At 34.7% G+C, this 17,650-nt stretch overlaps 1 protein-coding gene and 1 pseudogene across 1 annotated transcript; both read right to left on the bottom strand.

The window, feature by feature from the left end:
• Positions 1-449: 449 nt before the first annotated feature.
• Positions 450-10,287, bottom strand: LOC115993946 (annotated as a pseudogene).
• Positions 10,288-12,331: 2,044 nt separating this feature from the next.
• LOC115993945 (phenylcoumaran benzylic ether reductase Betv6-like) lies at positions 12,332-15,599 on the bottom strand. Its single transcript, XM_031117947.1, has 5 exons — positions 15,354-15,599; positions 14,386-14,520; positions 13,676-13,931; positions 13,309-13,512; positions 12,332-12,827 (listed from the first exon to the last, which is right to left on the bottom strand). The coding sequence occupies exons 1-5, from the start codon at positions 15,534-15,536 to the stop codon at positions 12,661-12,663; spliced, it is 945 nt and encodes a 314-aa protein (XP_030973807.1). The 5' UTR covers positions 15,537-15,599; the 3' UTR covers positions 12,332-12,660.
• Between the last annotated feature and the right edge of the window lie 2,051 nt (positions 15,600-17,650).

Here is a 17,650-nt window from a genome sequence, read left to right as displayed (position 1 = left end):
CATAACCACAAGTCCCACGATGCACAATTTATTAGCAAACATCGGGTTCGGATGAATTTCTTATGGCCCTCCATTAGCAAAAGCAAAAGAGTATCTGATTTGAGACACCGAGTACTTAACATGTTCTACAACAAAGAACCTCATAACAAGGATTTTTAAAATTTTAATTACAAGAAGCACAATCTGACTAACATATTGACCTGGAAACAAAGTTACAAATTAAGGACCCAATCCAAGGGTTTACATGACACAAACAAGGGCATACCTAACAAGTAACAAGTAACAAATGCTACATACACAACATAGATTTTATTTTTGAGCAATATCTATTTCACACACTATTTTATGTGTGTAAGTGAGTGTGTGCAATAAATATTTCTCTTTATTTTTATTGTACATTGTAATTTGTAAGATAGTAAACACATTCCCACAAGGGAATATTCTAAGTTTTAGACAAACTGATCCAAGTACTCATCCACAGTGGTGTATTTCACCTCTGGATAAAGCTCTGAAGCCTCCATGCCAAAATAAGCCTTAACCTAAGAGTTTGTAAGATTTCCCTTCACAAATATACCGTGGGCAATGGATAGGAAAAGGTTTAAGGGACTGAGAGACTCTGCAGAATCAAATAGCCCAACCATCTATGAAACTGTCAACATTCTCTGGCTAGTACATGGAACTGCTCAAATCAATAGGAGGATTACTTCCTTTTTTATTATATTTATGCCCACCAAAATTTTCAATAAGAAACCAAACAAGTCATGCACTAAATATTGATGAAATGAAGTCAATCGTCCAGAAAAATAGTCAAATACAACTAATGTGTACATAGTCACTTCTAATTAATTTTTTTAAGTTTGTCTCTGATATGCGAATCTTTGGTGATACAGTTAGCTGGTTTGACTAACAGTACTAAGAAATGATAGAATATAATACAACTCCCCTAATAATTATCCAAATTCCAAATGAGGTAACAAAGTGTATCCTAACAAATTAGATCGAAAAAACTCACACGTCTAAGGGAGGAGGGGATATATGATCCAAACCAAATTAGATCTATAAGAAACACTATAAATCAACAGGTGAAATTGTTCTTACTAATCTTGGATTTTCTTTAGAAGTTGATCCTCTAGAAGGTAAGTCTTCTCAGGGGTCTTGCCAATCTTCTTCTCCCGTAGGGAAACAATCTCATTGAAGGACAAAATATTTGCCGGGGGTCTAATATGAAGGACCTTGTTCAAGGTTCTTGGATCGTCCACTGCTTTTATGGTATAAGTCGCAATATCCTCTTCTTTGGAAAAAAATACTGTTAACATAGAAAATAACAATTACTTTGTCACCTTTATTAACCAAAGTAGTTGATCTAGTTGACTTACATGTAGTAAAAGGCACACACACGCACACACATATATAAGCAAATGAGAAAGTCTCGACAAGTTCAAAAAGAAAGATGATTGAATTTTATACTAATACCTTTAGTGTTTCCATCTCCAATTATTTCTACCTTGTCCCTAGGTGGAGCTGTGGCACCAGCAAGTCCAATTCCGAAGTTAGGCAAAAAGTACCCAGCAAAGCCATTGGAAACAAGCAGGGACGGAGCCAGAACTTTGAGTTGGGGAGGGTCGTTTTACTATTGGTTATGTGCAGGGATTTTAACCTCTAATTCTACTACATAGCTGTTGAGATTTTTATTTTTATTTTTATTTTTTGTAATTAAGAACAAAATTATTTTTGTTTAGAATTGTTTAAAGGGCAAGGTTATTTATTTTGGATAAAATTAATTAATTGAGCTTAATTTTGTTTTTAGTTTTATTGGTATTTTTTTTGGGCTTATATATTTTGTTTTAGATTTTAGATCTATACATTTTTTTATGTCACTAAAATGAGGAAAATGCTAAAGCTGCAAGTTTTTATTTTATTTTTTTATAAATTACTTATGTAATAAGTGGTTATTGGTAAGTAAAAAAAATTATGTGAGTGGTGTGCTCATATGTGAACCAATAAGAATTTGCTACCAAAACGGTTTGTAAAAATGTTATAAAAAAAAGTTTGTGAGTATAGTATTACTCTTAAAAGAATCAATGATATTGTTAAAGGGAAATAAAATATAATTTTATAGAACAAAATTGCTAAAATTAATACACACATATATATATATATTAATATTTTTTTTTTTTTTAAATTTGTGGGGGCAATGGCCACCCCTAGTCCAAGGGTAGTTCCACCCCTGGAAACAAGGTAGGTATATGGAACTCCTTCAGCCTCGATGGATCTCCGGATGCTAGCCTTGGCCCTGAAATGATGTTCAATTGGCAGTGGCGGAGTCAGGAACTTATATTTGAGGGGGCCAAACATAAAATTAGACAATTAATTATTTCTGTGTATATATTAATCATATCCATACTAATAGTAGTGTAAATACAATTTAATAATCAAAACCCAAAAGTGTATTATTTTTGAATTACCATCTCCTAAACTTGTCCATGAACCTAAAATTTTCAAATTAAATTATCACCTGTAAGGTTGAATTTAATCAACCATTTTATTGGCTTTATTCCGTGCCAAATTTGCTTGTATTTCAGCATTTAGTAACCCTGTATTTAGGTGGGTTTGTTGTAAGGGTAGTGAGTGAGATAGAGTGTTGATTGCTCAAGAGTGTGCAAGAAAACCGAGACTCGCGGCTTGTTTTCGCGGGTGGCTCGCGGCTTCAAGCCGCTAGACGCAGCACACTTGCCAAGCATGCTAGAAGGTGAACAGTCATGCTAGCTGGAGCACTACAGGACAAAACAGGATAACTAGCCATACGGTTATCTCGCGACTGGATCTCGCAACTCAGTCAAGTCGCGAGGTCAAGTCGCGAGCCACCCTGTTTTGTAAATCCTGACGTTTCACATTCCTCTCTTACTCCAGTATAAATACCCCTTCTACCCACAAATGAAAGAGAGCTTCCAGAGAGAATTTTAAGAGAGAAACCCTAAAGAAAAACAAGATTGATTCACCCACAATCTATACATTAGAGTCTCTTCAAATTCCTCAACTCTCTTCCTCTCCATTGTCAAATTCTTGAGAGGCATTTTACCAAACCTTGTTCTCACCATATTCATCACTGTGAGAGGGCTGTTTGAATTTCTGGGAAGCAGTTAGGAATGAACCAATCTACATTAGTTGATACTACGGTCTAGTAGCAGAATCCGGGAAGCTAGAAAAGAAAAAGGTTCGGCACAACCTCGTTGGAGTAAGAAACTTGGAGGGCTTAGGTGCACTGGGTAGATTAGGTTTGGAGGGTCTATTGCTGTCCTTGTATCCCAACTACATTTTCTAGTGGATTGTTTACCGTTTGGAGGGCGGCGGAGAGGTTTTACGCTGAGGGTTTCGGTTTCCTCTTCGATAACACATTGCGTGTTGTCTTTGTGTTTGCATCTTCCTTCCCTTTTATCTTTGTCTTTTATTATCTGCTGTGGGTTGTGATTTTATTTGGTTTAGATAGTTTTTCCAATTCCATATTATAGCTTATGTTAATTTTTCGTACACTAGTTGTTTGACATAATACTTGAATTGGTTAAGTTGTAATTTGGGGGTCTAAACGTTCAAGAGTGTTTTTACACTATTTGATAATTGGTATCAGAGCGGGTACACTTGTTGTGGCTTTATTACCTAAGTGTGATCCTAGACCCCTGTGTTGTGGTAGTTGTTATGGAAAATACCATGCTCAATTGTAGCTTAAGTGTTTGTGAAAATGACTCTATGCATATGTCTGAAGGGTGTTTTATCAATGATCTTGTAGTGTTAAAAACTAAGAAACATGCTAGGATATTTGTTCACATGTTGGAATATTTTGAGAATCAGAATCATGTCTTACACAGTAGCATATCTGAATCTAAATCATTGATTAAGAAATATAAAAGAAAGAATAGAATGTTGTGTGAGATGATTGAGAGTCTGAAAATGAAAGGTCAATCTGAAAAAAGCATGAAACCTGATAAGGAGTTTTTGTTTGAAGGTCAAGAATGTTTGTCTCATGTGAGCTTATTTGTGCATACCTCATTGAAGATGTTTAATGCATGTTTGTGGTATCTTGACAGTGGTTGTTCTCGCCATATGACAGGGGATAAGTCACTGTTTAAGACACTCAAAGAAAAGGTTGGTGACTATGTGACCTTTGGAGATGGAAGTCATGCTCAAGTCCTAGGCAAAGGAACTATTGAGATACCTGGATTACCGCTATTGAAAGATGTGTTATACATAAAAGGGCTGAAGGCAAATCTGCTGAGCATCACTCAAATTTGTGATGATGATTTCCTGGTACAATTCTCTAAGAAGGGATGCTTGATCATCAATGAAGAAGAAATTCAAGTTTTGGAGGGAAATCGGACTACAGATAACTGTTATGGAATAGTTCCAACGGCACCCATTTCGTGTAGAAGTGCTCGTGTGGATATGTTGGAGCTGTGGCATCACAGATTTGGGCATGCCAATTTCAAACAAGTAGCTAAAGTGTCCAAACTTGAAGCAGTTGAGGGACTTCCTAAGTTTGGGAAGGTGAAGAAGACCGTTTGTGGTGCATGCCAAATGGGAAAGCAAACAAAGGCAAGTCATCACAAAGTGAACATGATTGCTATTTCTCGGTGTTTGGAGTTACTTCATGTTGATCTAATGGGGCCTACTAGAACTGAAAGTCTAGGGGGAAAGAGATACATTATGGTCATTGTGGATGATTACTCAAGATACACTTGGGTTGAATTCTTTAGAGAAAAATCAGAAGCATGTAAGAGGTTGGAGATTCTGTGCAAGAAACTACAAAATGAGAAAGGGGTCCTTATTGCCAAAATTAGAAGTGATCATAGGAAGGAATTTGAGAATGCAAGATTTGAGTCTTTCTGTGAAAAGAATGGAATCAAAAGAGAATTTTCAGCCCCCAAAACTCCACAACAAAATGGAGTGGTAGAGAGGAAAAATCGGGTGATTCAGGAAATGGCAAGAGTCATGTTGCTTAACAAGCAAATACCTCAAAGTTTTTGGGGAGAAGCTGTCAACACCTCGTGTCACATTGGCAATAGAATATTTTTTCGAGTAGGAACAAAGAAGACCGCTTATGAGATTTGGAATGGAAAGAAGCCTAGAGTGAAGTATTTCCGGGTGTTTGGAAGTAAATGCTATATCCTAAATGATCGGGAGAATCTTGGGAAATTTGATGCAAGAAGTGATGAGGGTATTTTTCTTAAGTACTCTACTACGAGTCGGGCGTATAGAGTTTTTAACAAGAGAACTAAGACAGTGATGGAGTCCATCAATGTTAAGATTGATGATGCCTTATCTAAGATGGAGATGTTTGATGATGGAGAAGGGCCGAGCACCAAAGAGCCCGATGTTGAGGTCGAAGCTCTTGATATAGAAGGTGAAGAACCTACACCAGAAGAAGAATCGACTCCCATCAACCCAAGAATGGAAATGAGATCGATATCTAGAACATCAAGTCCTCTTACTCCTCTGGAAGTCCATCCTCCTATCTCTCGAAGTGATGAAGTCTCCACATCAAAAAAGCCATCTTCAAGAGTAATTAAGAACCATCCGGAAAGAAACATCATAGGGTCTCTAGATGAAGGTCTTCGCCTCAGAAAAGGAAACATCCTGTTAGCCAATCATGTAACATATCATTGCTATCTTGCGCAATTTGAACCAAAAAGGGTAGAAGAGGCCCTTCAAGATGAGAATTGGGTTGAGTCAATGCATGAAGAGCTGAATCAGTTTGTGAGGAATGATGATTGGGAACTTGCTCCAAGGCCTGAAAACGTTCATGTCATAGGCACAAAATGGATTTTCAAAAACAAAACTGATGAAGACGGAGAGATAATTCGAAACAAATCTCGGTTAGTAGCTCAAGGATACACTCAAGTAGAAGGAGTAGACTTTGATGAATTCTTCGCTCCTGTGGCAAGACTCGAATCCATTCGAATTCTCATGTCCATTGCATGCACTATGAACTTCAAACTCTATCAAATGGATGTAATTCTAAATGAAGAAGTGTTTGTTGAGCAACCAAAAGGATTTGAGGATCCTCACTTTCCAGATCATGTATTGAGACTGAAAAAAGCCCTTTATGGCTTAAAACAAGCGCCTAGAGCCTGGTATGATCGGCTTACACATTACCTTCTAGATAGAGGATTCAAAAGGGGGTATGCAGATCGAACTCTGTTTGTAAAAAATGATGAAGATTATCTCCTTGTGGCACAAGTTTATGTTGTTGACATAGTGTTTGGGGCAACCATTGAAGATCGTGCTATTGAATTTTCTGAGGAGATGAAGAAGGAATTTGAGATGAGTATGGTAGGGGAACTCACATTTTTCTTGGGTCTTCAAGTCAAACAACAGAAGGAGGGTATATTTGTTTCACAAGAGAAGTATGCTAGAAAAATTGTCAAGAAGTTTGGACTAGACTTTAAAAAACATGCCTCCACTCCCATGAGCTCATCCACTAAACTGAATGTTGATTCTTCTGGAGTAGAAGTAAGTCCTACCTTATATAGGAGTATCATTGGGAGTTTACTCTATCTTACAGCCAGTAGACCGGACATTGCATTCAGTGTTGGTGTTTGTGCTAGATACCAAGCTAATCCGAAGGAATCTCACCTGACTGTTGTTAAGCGAATCATTCGATATGTGAATGGTACTTCAAACTATGGTCTGTGGTATTCAAAAGACTCAAATGCTTGTCTTGTCGGGTATTCAGATGTTGATTGGGCTGGTAGTGTAGACGATCGGAAAAGTACTTCAGGCGGCTGTTTCTACCTTGGTAACAATCTTGTCTCGTGGATGAGCAAGAAACAAAATTCCGTGTCTCTATCTACTGCTGAAGCAGAATACATCGCCGCTGGAAGTTGCTGCACTCAGCTTCTTTGGATGAAGAAATTACTTCATGATTATGGAATTTCTCAAGAGACGATGTGTGTCTTCTGTGACAACACTAGTGCCATTAATCTTTCCAAGAATCTTGTCCAGCATTCAAAATCTAAACACATAGAGATATGTTACCATTTCATTCGGGATCTGGTAGAGGAAAGAGTTGTGTGTCTTGAGTTCATACACACCGACAATCAAAAGGCGGACATCTTCACCAAGCCTCTCGATGGTCCACAGTTTGAATCACTCCGTAAGACTATTGGTGTTGGTACAATTCCTTGACTCTCTTGTGTGATGTGTGCTTTACATATTTATAATATGATAAGCGTGTTTGTGTTGGGGCACACACTACTTTGTTAGCTCTTTGTGCAGCATGATTATTGATTGTTTGTCTATTTGTGAATACTGTTGCTCCTTTTTATTTTTGATCAATCTTTTTCTTCTTTTATGTCAAAAATCGAAAAATCACATAAAAATTAGAAAATCAAAAAGTTTGATTGACATTGTTGAGCTTTTGTCTCAAAACGTGTTTTGCCTTGTACCTTTGTGCTAATGGCTTTGTGCATTTTCGAGCATTGCTTGTTTCTTTGCACTCATATCACTGTGAGAAAAATCTTGAAATCTATGTGATTGTTGTAAATAAATCTTCAAACTTGTCATGAATGATTAGTGAATGGTTATGATGATCTTGAGACATGCATAGACTTGTGTCTATATATTTTCCCACTCTTTATTTTTGTTTTTGCTAAAAGGAGCTCACCAAATGTAAATCTCTAAATGAAAAGAGATATTGAGCTGCAAAAGCCTGTCGCACATTCTAGTATTCGACTAGGAAAAAGGGTAAGCGACCTAAAATTAAAGTGAGTGTTTATTCAAAAAGCCAAAGGCTAATTCATTAAAGTGAAATATCAAATATCACTCTCACAATGAGAGGTGATTGTCTCAAAAAGGATCAAAAAGATCAAATGGTGTGTTTGAAAGTGGAGTCAAATGTAAAGCTTCAAGATATGTTATCAAGTTTTGTGGGAGGTCATATATACATATTTCTATAATTGAGATGGATCTCATAACCTAGTGCTAATTGTGTATGACTTGGTTGAATTGATCATTGAAGTTTCACATTAAACTAAGGACTATCTCATTGTTGATATCCACACACAACACACAAGTTTATGTTCAATAAATGCCATATTCATTTGTGTGATTGTACTTGATAAAATGTGTTTTCACATGTTCAATCTTTGTTAATTCAAGCACAAAAAGATTTTTGAGTGTTTTTAGGTGTTTTTGGAAAGTATTTTGTTAGAAAAATCTGAAAATTTTCAAAAATCCATTTTGCCCTGTTTTGGTGACTTAGTCGCGGGTAAGTCGAGTCGCGTGTCTCAGTCGCGTGTTCACGGGTCATATTTGGCGACTTGTTCGCGAGTGGAAGGTCCAGTCGCGAGGGTTACTTAGAGATTTTCGCGGCTCAGCTCGCGACTCCCTCGCGGGTAAACCTTCCAGTCGCGAAAAACACTTAGAAAAATTTTTAAATTTTTAAATATAATGACTAAAATTTTTAAAAAATACTAATAATTTAAAGATTTTTAAATAAAAGACAAACAATCATTCAAATTTCAATATATAAAAAAATAGCTATAACTACAACCAAATACATGTTATATTATTTTATATATAAATTAAATGATAAAAATAATATATTTTAATCATATACATTTATGATGTTATGATACATTGATTATTTAATTAATATTTTAAAAACAAATAAAAAAAATGAGAAAGTGAGAGTAGCCTACACAGCTACACACCTGCTTTTGCAGGAAGTATTTTAACCACACACGGTTATGCAGTGGAGGAAAATAATTTAAGTGCCACATCTACAATATTTTTATAACAATTTCACTATAAATCCTAAGTGGTAAGTTGTTATTAGTTCTAATTTTAATCCACAACTTAAATAACTTTTTTGTGCACACGTAACAATCAATAATAACTTGCCACTTAAGATTTATTGTAAAAATATTGTGAATATAACATTTCTTTATTAAAATAACTCTACTATATATATACTAATTTTTTCAAATATTTTGGGGGGGCCAAGACCCCCTTGGGTCCCAATGTGGCTCCGCTACTGTCAATTGGCTTGATTGCTTGGATACGATCCACATCACCTCCAAACTCGGACAGGAGGAACCTCTGAAACCCACCAATATTTCATTGTATATAATGTAAGTTTCTTGATTTCTCGTTTAGTTCAATTGTTACAAGCGAAGCAGCAAATAGAAGAAGTTAAATTGCACATTTGGTCATTGACTTTTGATTTTTTACTTTAACATGTTTCGAGAGGTCAATATCATCATATAGAAGTAAATTGCTGAAATAATAAATGAAATTAAGGTTACTTTGAGGATGTGATGTAAACCGGAAAAATAAAATGATATTTAGCCGATTCTAGGTGACTAGTATCTTGAACTTTAAAAGGGAGAAAATGACTTTTGAGACATTCAACTTACGTAAATTGACTAAGATGAGAGAACCTCATCAATAAATCCTAAAACATAAGGACCAAATCATTTTCTAAAATATATGAATCAATTTGAATACAAGAAAATTACAATACTAATCTACTGCTACCTTATTTAAATAAAGAATTATCACTAAGCCTAATTATTTTAAATTCTTGTCAATAAAATAATAATATATCCAACACATCATCCTAGGTCACAAGATGTGGAGCCTATGACATGGCATGAATTTCATTTTCCACAATTTCCTATTATTTTAGATGATAAGTATTTTTTGAAACAATTCTAAAAATAGAAGGATTAAGGAAAACATTTTAAAGTAAAAGGAAGATTTGATACTAAGGCCAAAAGTTGTTGAGAACTAAATAAGCAACTTAACATTAAAAAAAAAAAAAAAAGAAAAATATTAAAAAGATTTTAGCAAGATATATATATGTGCCTTGCCTTGATATTTCCAGCTTCTTTGATGGCAGCAATAATCTTCACTTGAACAGCTATCTGTTCTGGTGATCCAACATCCAAGTGTAGAGATCACTACATCAACTTGCATGATTGTCTTCACCAAGCTTTCATGATGATATATGTCTCCCTGTGAAAAAATCACATGACTTTCAAGATCAATATACTAATCCAAAGTAATGAAAACACACCCACGATGCGGAGAACTAGAGTTTGTACATACATGGAGAAGTGTTACTCCAGTGCTCTTGAAGCTCTCAATGAGTTTGGACTTCTCAGGATTAGAAGCTGTGTTTTCTCTGACCAATGCAAAAGTAGGATGCCCAGCTTTCGCACTCTCCTCTACTATGTATTTTCCAATGTATCCAGTCCCTCCAATTGTCAAAATCTCGCTTTTTTGTGCCGTTCAGAGAGAATTTCAAACTAAAAGGATTAATAGGGTTTAAGCAAAGCAGAGAGTTGAACTATCTTATGGGTAGTTCTCAGTTTCAAACAAAGTCAGTCACAGCTCCTTAAATACAAGTACGTATACAGAAATGTCTTTGTTTGACTCCTTCAACTATAGGTTTTGCTACGGTATTTCGTCATGCAATATGCAAGAGGGCTCATAGTCATAGTGGCTTCTTCTTTTCATTTGTTTATTACTTTTAGAACCGCTCAATAGTCTACTTTTAATCAACAAAATGACGTAAGGGTTTACAATATAACGTATGTGCTGATCTACAATTACCGTTCCCCCTCCTCATTTTTATTTATTTTAAAATTTTAAATTTTTTTATGAATCTCTAACTAGGGTTTCATTCCATTAAAATTTGGGAAAATTTTTGTTATAAGCTATTGTTATAAACATTTACGCTCCTTAGAGAAAAAAACTAAAATCAAGTCACAGTTTTTGTTATTTTTTTTAGTGTGTGTAAGAGCATGTGTGTAATAAACATTGCTTTTAAATTTTTATATAAAATCATTTTAAAGATGTCAATACAATACAATTTATGATCTCATCTAGCCACACTTTTAAATTGTGATAGTGTTGGACATGGTGAGCTATGGGCTCTTATATATTTTATTGTCTTCTTATATGGCTGAAGTTCCACCGGACCACCATCTCAAGTGTGTTGGTGGTGGGTGTGTTCTTCAACACTAGGGTTTTGTTGTGAATCTCACATTGACCATTGTTCAATTTATAAACTATTTTTTGAACTTTTTTTGATATCTTAAAATATGAGGCTTTGTATAAACATGGGCCTTAACTATATCCCATGTACCTCATCCCATTGCACGTGTATCTAAATCAATTTTACCTTGAGCCTTTTATTTTTCTATTTTCTTGCCTTTTTTGGGCTTTTGTAGCCCATTATGACTGTTTAGTTCAGCCCATTGGAGTTTTTCTTGTAAGCTAACCTATTATTTGACCAAGTCAATGACTTATTTAACACACCATCATAACACTTTCCCACACGTTCAATTATGAGATGTGATGAAAAGTTCAGCTTATTTAAGTTTTTAGCTTCATTTTAGTATTATTCATGAGTTTCATTATATTTTTTTGATACTATTCATGAGTCTTATTGTACTATTTTACTAACTTTTAACATTTTTCTTATACATTTTCAGCAAAATTTTTTTAGTTTTAATTAAATAAGCTTTTTGCAAATGCCTTTTTTCCTCTTGAGAGCGATTTTCCTTTGCCACATATTTTTCTCTTGCTTCGATGATATTCTTGTAGGGTTGACAAAAGGAAAGATATTAAAAACATGTTCACACCAAGGGTTCCAAAAATGAAACATCCAATGGTCACAAACCTCTATAATTTTTTTGATGAATGTCACAAACATCTATAAAAACCAAGAATGATAAGCAACAAGATGGGGGCAAGTTATTAAAGCCCAAGAAAGAGAAGCAACTAAACGGGCGACTAGGAGAGACACGTGTCTGTAATAAAGAGGACTCCCACCTCATCTAGGCCTCTTACCTAAAATATTAAAAAAAAAAAGAAAAGAAAAAAAAAAAGAAAAAGCCCACAATAGCAGTATATGATTAAACATATGGTCAAGTGTTTTTAACACACCAACAGATGTAACCAAATCTCCAAAAAATGTGGTTGGATTTTTTTTTTTGAGCTTTTGTAAATCAATAAAATAAACTTATAAATTCTGTTTTTATTATTAAATTTAAGAGAAGTTCATGTTTGATTGCAAAGTGTAATTTTACAAAATTTTAAAAGATATCAAGTGAACAACAAAAATCCTTTTATCATAGTAAGCAAACTGCTGGCCTATCAAGAGACCTTATTTTGCAATACTTGGCTCTAAATATTTACTTTAATTGATGCACAGTTCATAACGACATGTCCCAAGATGCACAAAATATTAGCCAACATCGGGTTCGGATGATTTTTTTATGGCCCTCCATTAGCAAAAGCAAAAGAGTATCTGATTTGAGACACCGAGTACTTAACATGTTCTACAACAAAGAACCACATAACAAGGATTTTTAAAATTTTCTTCACAAGAAGCACAATTTGACTAACATATTCACCAGGAAACAAATTTACAAATTAAGGATCCAATCCAAGGGTTTACATGACACAAACAAGGGCATAACTAACAAGTAACAAATGCCACATACACAACATAGATTTTATTTTTGAGCAATGTCTATTTCACACACTACAGTGTGTGTGTGAGTGTGTGCAATAGATATTTCCCTCTATTTTTATTTATTTTTATTGTACATTGTAAGATAGTAAAAACATTACAACAAAGGAATGTTCCAAGTATTAGACAAACTGGTCCAAGTATTCATCTGCAGTGGAGTATTTCACCTCTGGATAAAGCTCTGAAGCCTCCACGCCAAAAGAAGTCTTAACCTCAGAGTTTGTAAGATTTCCCTTCACAAATGTAGCGTGCTTAATGGATAGTCTGAGGTTTAAAGGACTGGGAGACTCTGCAGAAAAGCAAATAAAAGTATCAGATAGCCCAACCATCTATGAAACTGTCAACATTCTCTGGCTAGTACATGGAACTGCTCAAATCAATAGGAGGATTACTTCCTTTTTTATCATATTTATGCCGACCAAAATTTTCAATAAGAAACCAAACAAGTTATGCACTAAATATTGATGAAATGAAGTCAGTCGTGCAGAAAAAACAGTCAAATACAACTAATGTGTTCATAGTCACTTCTAATTAAATTTTTTTTGTAGTCTCTAATATGCGAATCTTTGGTGTTACAATCAGCTGGTTTGACTAACAGTACTAAGAAATGAAGAATATGTTATCCAAATTCCAAATGAGTTAACAAAGTGTATCCTAACAAATTTGATCGAAAAAACTCACACGTCTGGGAGGAGGGGATATATGATCCAAACCAAATTAGATCTATAAGAAAACACTATAAATCAACAGGTGAAATTGTTCTTACTAACCTTGGATTTTCTTTAGAAGTTGATCCTCCAGAAGATAAGTTTTTTCAAGGGTCTTGCCAATCTTCTTCTCCCATAGGGAAACAATCTCATTGAAGGACAAAATATTTGCCGGGGGTCTAATATGAAGGACCTTGTTCAAGGTTCTTGGATCGTCCACTGCTTTTATGGTATAAGTCGCAATATCCTCTTCTTTGGAAAAAATTACTGTCAACATAGAAAATAACAATTACTTAGTCATCTTTAACCAAGGTAGTTGATCTAGTTGACTTATATCTAGTAAAAGGTTCACACACGCACGCACATACATAAGCAAATGAGAAAGTCTTGACAAGTTTAAAGAGAAAGATGATTGAATTTATATTAATACCTTTGGTGTTTCCATCTCCAATTATTTCTACTTTGTCCCTAGGAGGAGCTGTGAATCTGCCAGTGCCACCAGTACGTGCAATTCCGAAGTTGGGCAAAAAGTACCCAGCAAAGCCATTAGACAAAAGGTAGGTATATGGAATTCCTTGGGCCTCGATGGATCTTCGGATGCTAGCCTTGACCCCGAGATGATGTTTAATTGGATCGACTGCCTTGGCACGATCCATAGCACTTCCAAACTCGGACGGGAGGAACCTCTGAAACTATATAATGTAAGTTTCTTGATTTCTCATTTAGTTCAACAATTACAAGCTAAACAGCTAGAAGAAGAAGTTAAATTGCATATTTGGTCATCAACTTTTGCTTTTTTTGCTTTAACATGTTTCAAAAAAGTCATTACCATCAGTTGATAAAAGTAAATTGCTGAAATAGTAAATGAATTAATGAAACAGAGGTCACTTTGAGGATGTCGGGCTTATGACATGACATGAATTCCATTTCTCACATATTCAATTTTCATTTATTTTATGGTGATTAGTATCTTTTTGAAACAATTTTGAAAGTAAAGAGATTAAATAAAACATTTTAAATTTAAAGGACGATTTGATAACAAAGGCCAAAGGTTGTTGAAAACTAAATAAGCAACTTTAGAAAAGAGGGAAAAAATGGTTGGAAATTATTAAAAAGTTTTAGGAAAGATATGTGCCTTGCCTTGACATTTCCAGCTTCTTTGATGGCAGCAATAATATTCACCTGATCAGCTATCTGTTGTATTCCAACTGCAGAGATAACTACATCGACTTGCTTTACTGCCCTCACCAAGCTCTCATGACGATAGATGTCTCCCTGTGAAAAATTACGACTTTCAAGATCTATATGTTGGGTGCACTGCACCTTGCGTCCAGCCCACATGTTTTTGTCAAGAGCTCATTTAATGAGCTTGTCTTTAATGTTTCTTATCTTTTCTTCATTATGTACAAAAGTCACCATGAGTAATTGGAGCGGTTGGCTTAGGCGTGTCCAACATGCTGAAGGAAGAAAGAAAAGAAAGAAGCAAAAGCAAGACTCATTCTGCTATGGCAGAGCTGAAAGGAAAAAGGAAAGAAACAAGCAAGGCCATTCGGCCAATGAGAGCTAAAGAAAGAGATTTTGGTTGAAGCAAAGTCAAAGTAAGTGGCTTGCACTTATTGTGACTTGATGTGAAGAGTGTGAAAGGAAGAAAAGAAGGAAAAGATGAAGAAATAAATAGAGAGGCCATTCGGCCAGTGCAGAGGTGAAGAAAAGGGGTGAAAGTCCCAAAGTGTGAGGACTAGTGCAGTCTTGAAGAGCTGCGTGAGTGAGAGCAAGCAAGAGAGAAGAGAAAAATAGAGAGTAAGAGAAAATACACAGTGAGGAAGAGAGCAGTGAGTGAAAAGAAAAAGAGAGTTTTTTTTACTCAAGTTGTATCTCTAAGTGTTGTAATCTCTATTTTATATAGTGAAATTATTCGGAGTTTGTCCCGTGGTTTTTTCCTTCAAGGAGAAAGGGTTTTCACGTAAATCTTTGTGTTTTTGTGTGGTTGTGCTTCCGCTGTGCTTGCTAAAATTTATTCACATTAATATAGAATTTTTCCCAACACTATATACTAAACCAAAGCATTAAACACACCCAAGTTGTGGAGAACTAGGCTTTGTAGATACATTGAGAAGTGTCACTCCAGAGCTCTTGAAGCTCTCAATGAGTTTAGACTTTTCAGGATTTGAAGCTGTGTTCTCTCTGACCAATGCAAAAGTGGGGTGCCCAGATTTCGCACTTTCCTCTACTATGTATTTTCCAATGTATCCAGTCCCTCCAATTATCAAAATCTTGCTTTTGTGAGCCATTCAGAGATAATTTCAAAATGATTAGTGGGTTAATGGGTTAAAGAAAAGCAGAGAGTTGGACTATCTTAGTGTATTTCAAGTGTCAAACAAAGGAAAACAGAGTTCCTTAAATACATAATCAGCAACTGTCTTGGTCTCATGGTCATGGATGCGTACGTACCACCAACCCAATATAATAACGGTGAAATGAATGGCTGCCTTTTTCATGAACTTTTTTAGACGGACTCTCATTCCTTTGTTTTTGAAGTTATATTTCCTTTGTTAATTCTATATTAGTTATGTAGTTTTTGTATATGATATTTCGTCATGCAGTATGCAAGGGATCGCAGACTTGCATCGACTTCTACAATAGGAAAAAGGAAAAAGTTCGTGCTGACGTTCGTGCTAACCTCCAAACGTACGTGCTGAGCTCCAACTCTTCCAATTTATTTTTAGAGTCTTAGATACTTTTGAGTATTTTTTTTTTTGAATGTCATAATTTGTTTTTTTGAGCAAGAGTGTCATAATTTTTCATTCATTCCAATTTAAGGTTTGCATGTTTTCTCATTTTTTAATACAAAATAGAAATTTTATTTTAACATAAACGCTTCGTTTGTTTGCTGAAAAAACCTTCTGCAAAGATAGTTTTTCATATTTTTCAGTATTTGGTAGCACAAAAAAAACCTGGTTAATGGCAAACTATCTTTGGTCAACGGAAAACTTTAATAAAAATAAGACTTATTTTCTATAAGTTGTTTTCCAAATTTTTTTATTAGAAAACAATCTCTCTCTCATGCGTTACATCTTCTATAAATATTATCTTAGTTTATAGCCATGAGAAACATAATTTTTTGGCGTCTTCTCTCTCTCATGGTAAGTTTTCTTGCTTTTTCTCTCTTCTCTTTACTTTTTCTCTCCTCACACCCCCACTATCACTAACTATGGTCTCTCCTCTTCCCATAGATCTCTCTCTTTAACTGTCTCTCTTCTCTCTTTTCTCCATGTTTCTCTTATTCTCTGTAACACAATTCTTTGATTAGATTTTTTTTTCCTTCACTGATCGGTCAATAGCTCCAACTTGCAAAGAAGAACAAATTTGCAATGGTAATTATTTCATTCCTCTCTAGCAAAATCCCGATTCTTTGTTTTGAATTTCAAGCTTGATTTTCCTTTTTCTCTAAGAAATTTTCGGTTTGATGGATTCTAGGCCGAAGTTACTTCTTTTTCGTACATAAAGTGCAAGAAGAAGAAGAAGAAGAAGAAGAAGAAGAAAGAATGAATGAAGTAAAAGATGAAAATTTTAAGCATAGTACCTAAATTGCCCTTAATTGCTTTTACATGAGACAATCTTTACCGTGGACTAATAATATTGTTATATAATAAATGATAATTGTTTAGGAGAATTGCATTTGTTGGCAAATACTTTTTTTGTTGGCAGATACTATGCAACGATGATATATTATGCAGTACATTATGTAAATACATAATTTAGAGTAATATTGAAGAGTTGTGGTTGCCCATAGTAGACAAATGATTGATATGTGTGTGTGTGTGTATGTGTGTGTGTGTGTGTGTGTGTGTGTGTGTGTACGTACGTTACTGTCTATATATATTAGCAAGATAAGTGGTAGAGATCATGAAAATTTGACAACTAATTAATTTTGATTGTATCTATTATCAAAATTTTAAATTTATTAGTGTGAAAACCAAATTCATTCTTGGTTTTTTTATTTATTTATAATGATTACATTAGTTAGTTTACATAATATACATGTTTTAAATTATATAAGAAATATTTTAAAAAAATTGCATACCAAATACCAGAAAACATTCTCAAGCTCATTTTCAAGATTGTTATCAAATACTGGAAAATAAGACAGCTTTCTAGAAAATGCTCTTTGGAAAATAAACCATTTTTCAAAAAATGTTAATGCTAAAACAAACAGAGGTGTATATATGTGTAAAACTTATTTCTAGAGACTTGAACCTTGACCCTTACCACTTATGCGCAGTGGTTACACATTTTCTCATTAATATTTTTTTGATATAAGACAAAAAATTCTACTTTAAAATAATCTAAGTGTAAATGTGTGTGAAATTCCCTTCTAGAAACTTGAACCTCGACCATTGTCCTT

The sequence above is a fragment of the Quercus lobata genome, chromosome 6 (assembly GCF_001633185.2).
Source record: "Quercus lobata isolate SW786 chromosome 6, ValleyOak3.0 Primary Assembly, whole genome shotgun sequence".
Classification (NCBI taxonomy): domain Eukaryota; kingdom Viridiplantae; phylum Streptophyta; class Magnoliopsida; order Fagales; family Fagaceae; genus Quercus; species Quercus lobata.
The sequence above is the reverse complement of the archived record's forward strand: the minus strand, read 5'-3'. Positions and strand labels throughout refer to the sequence as shown.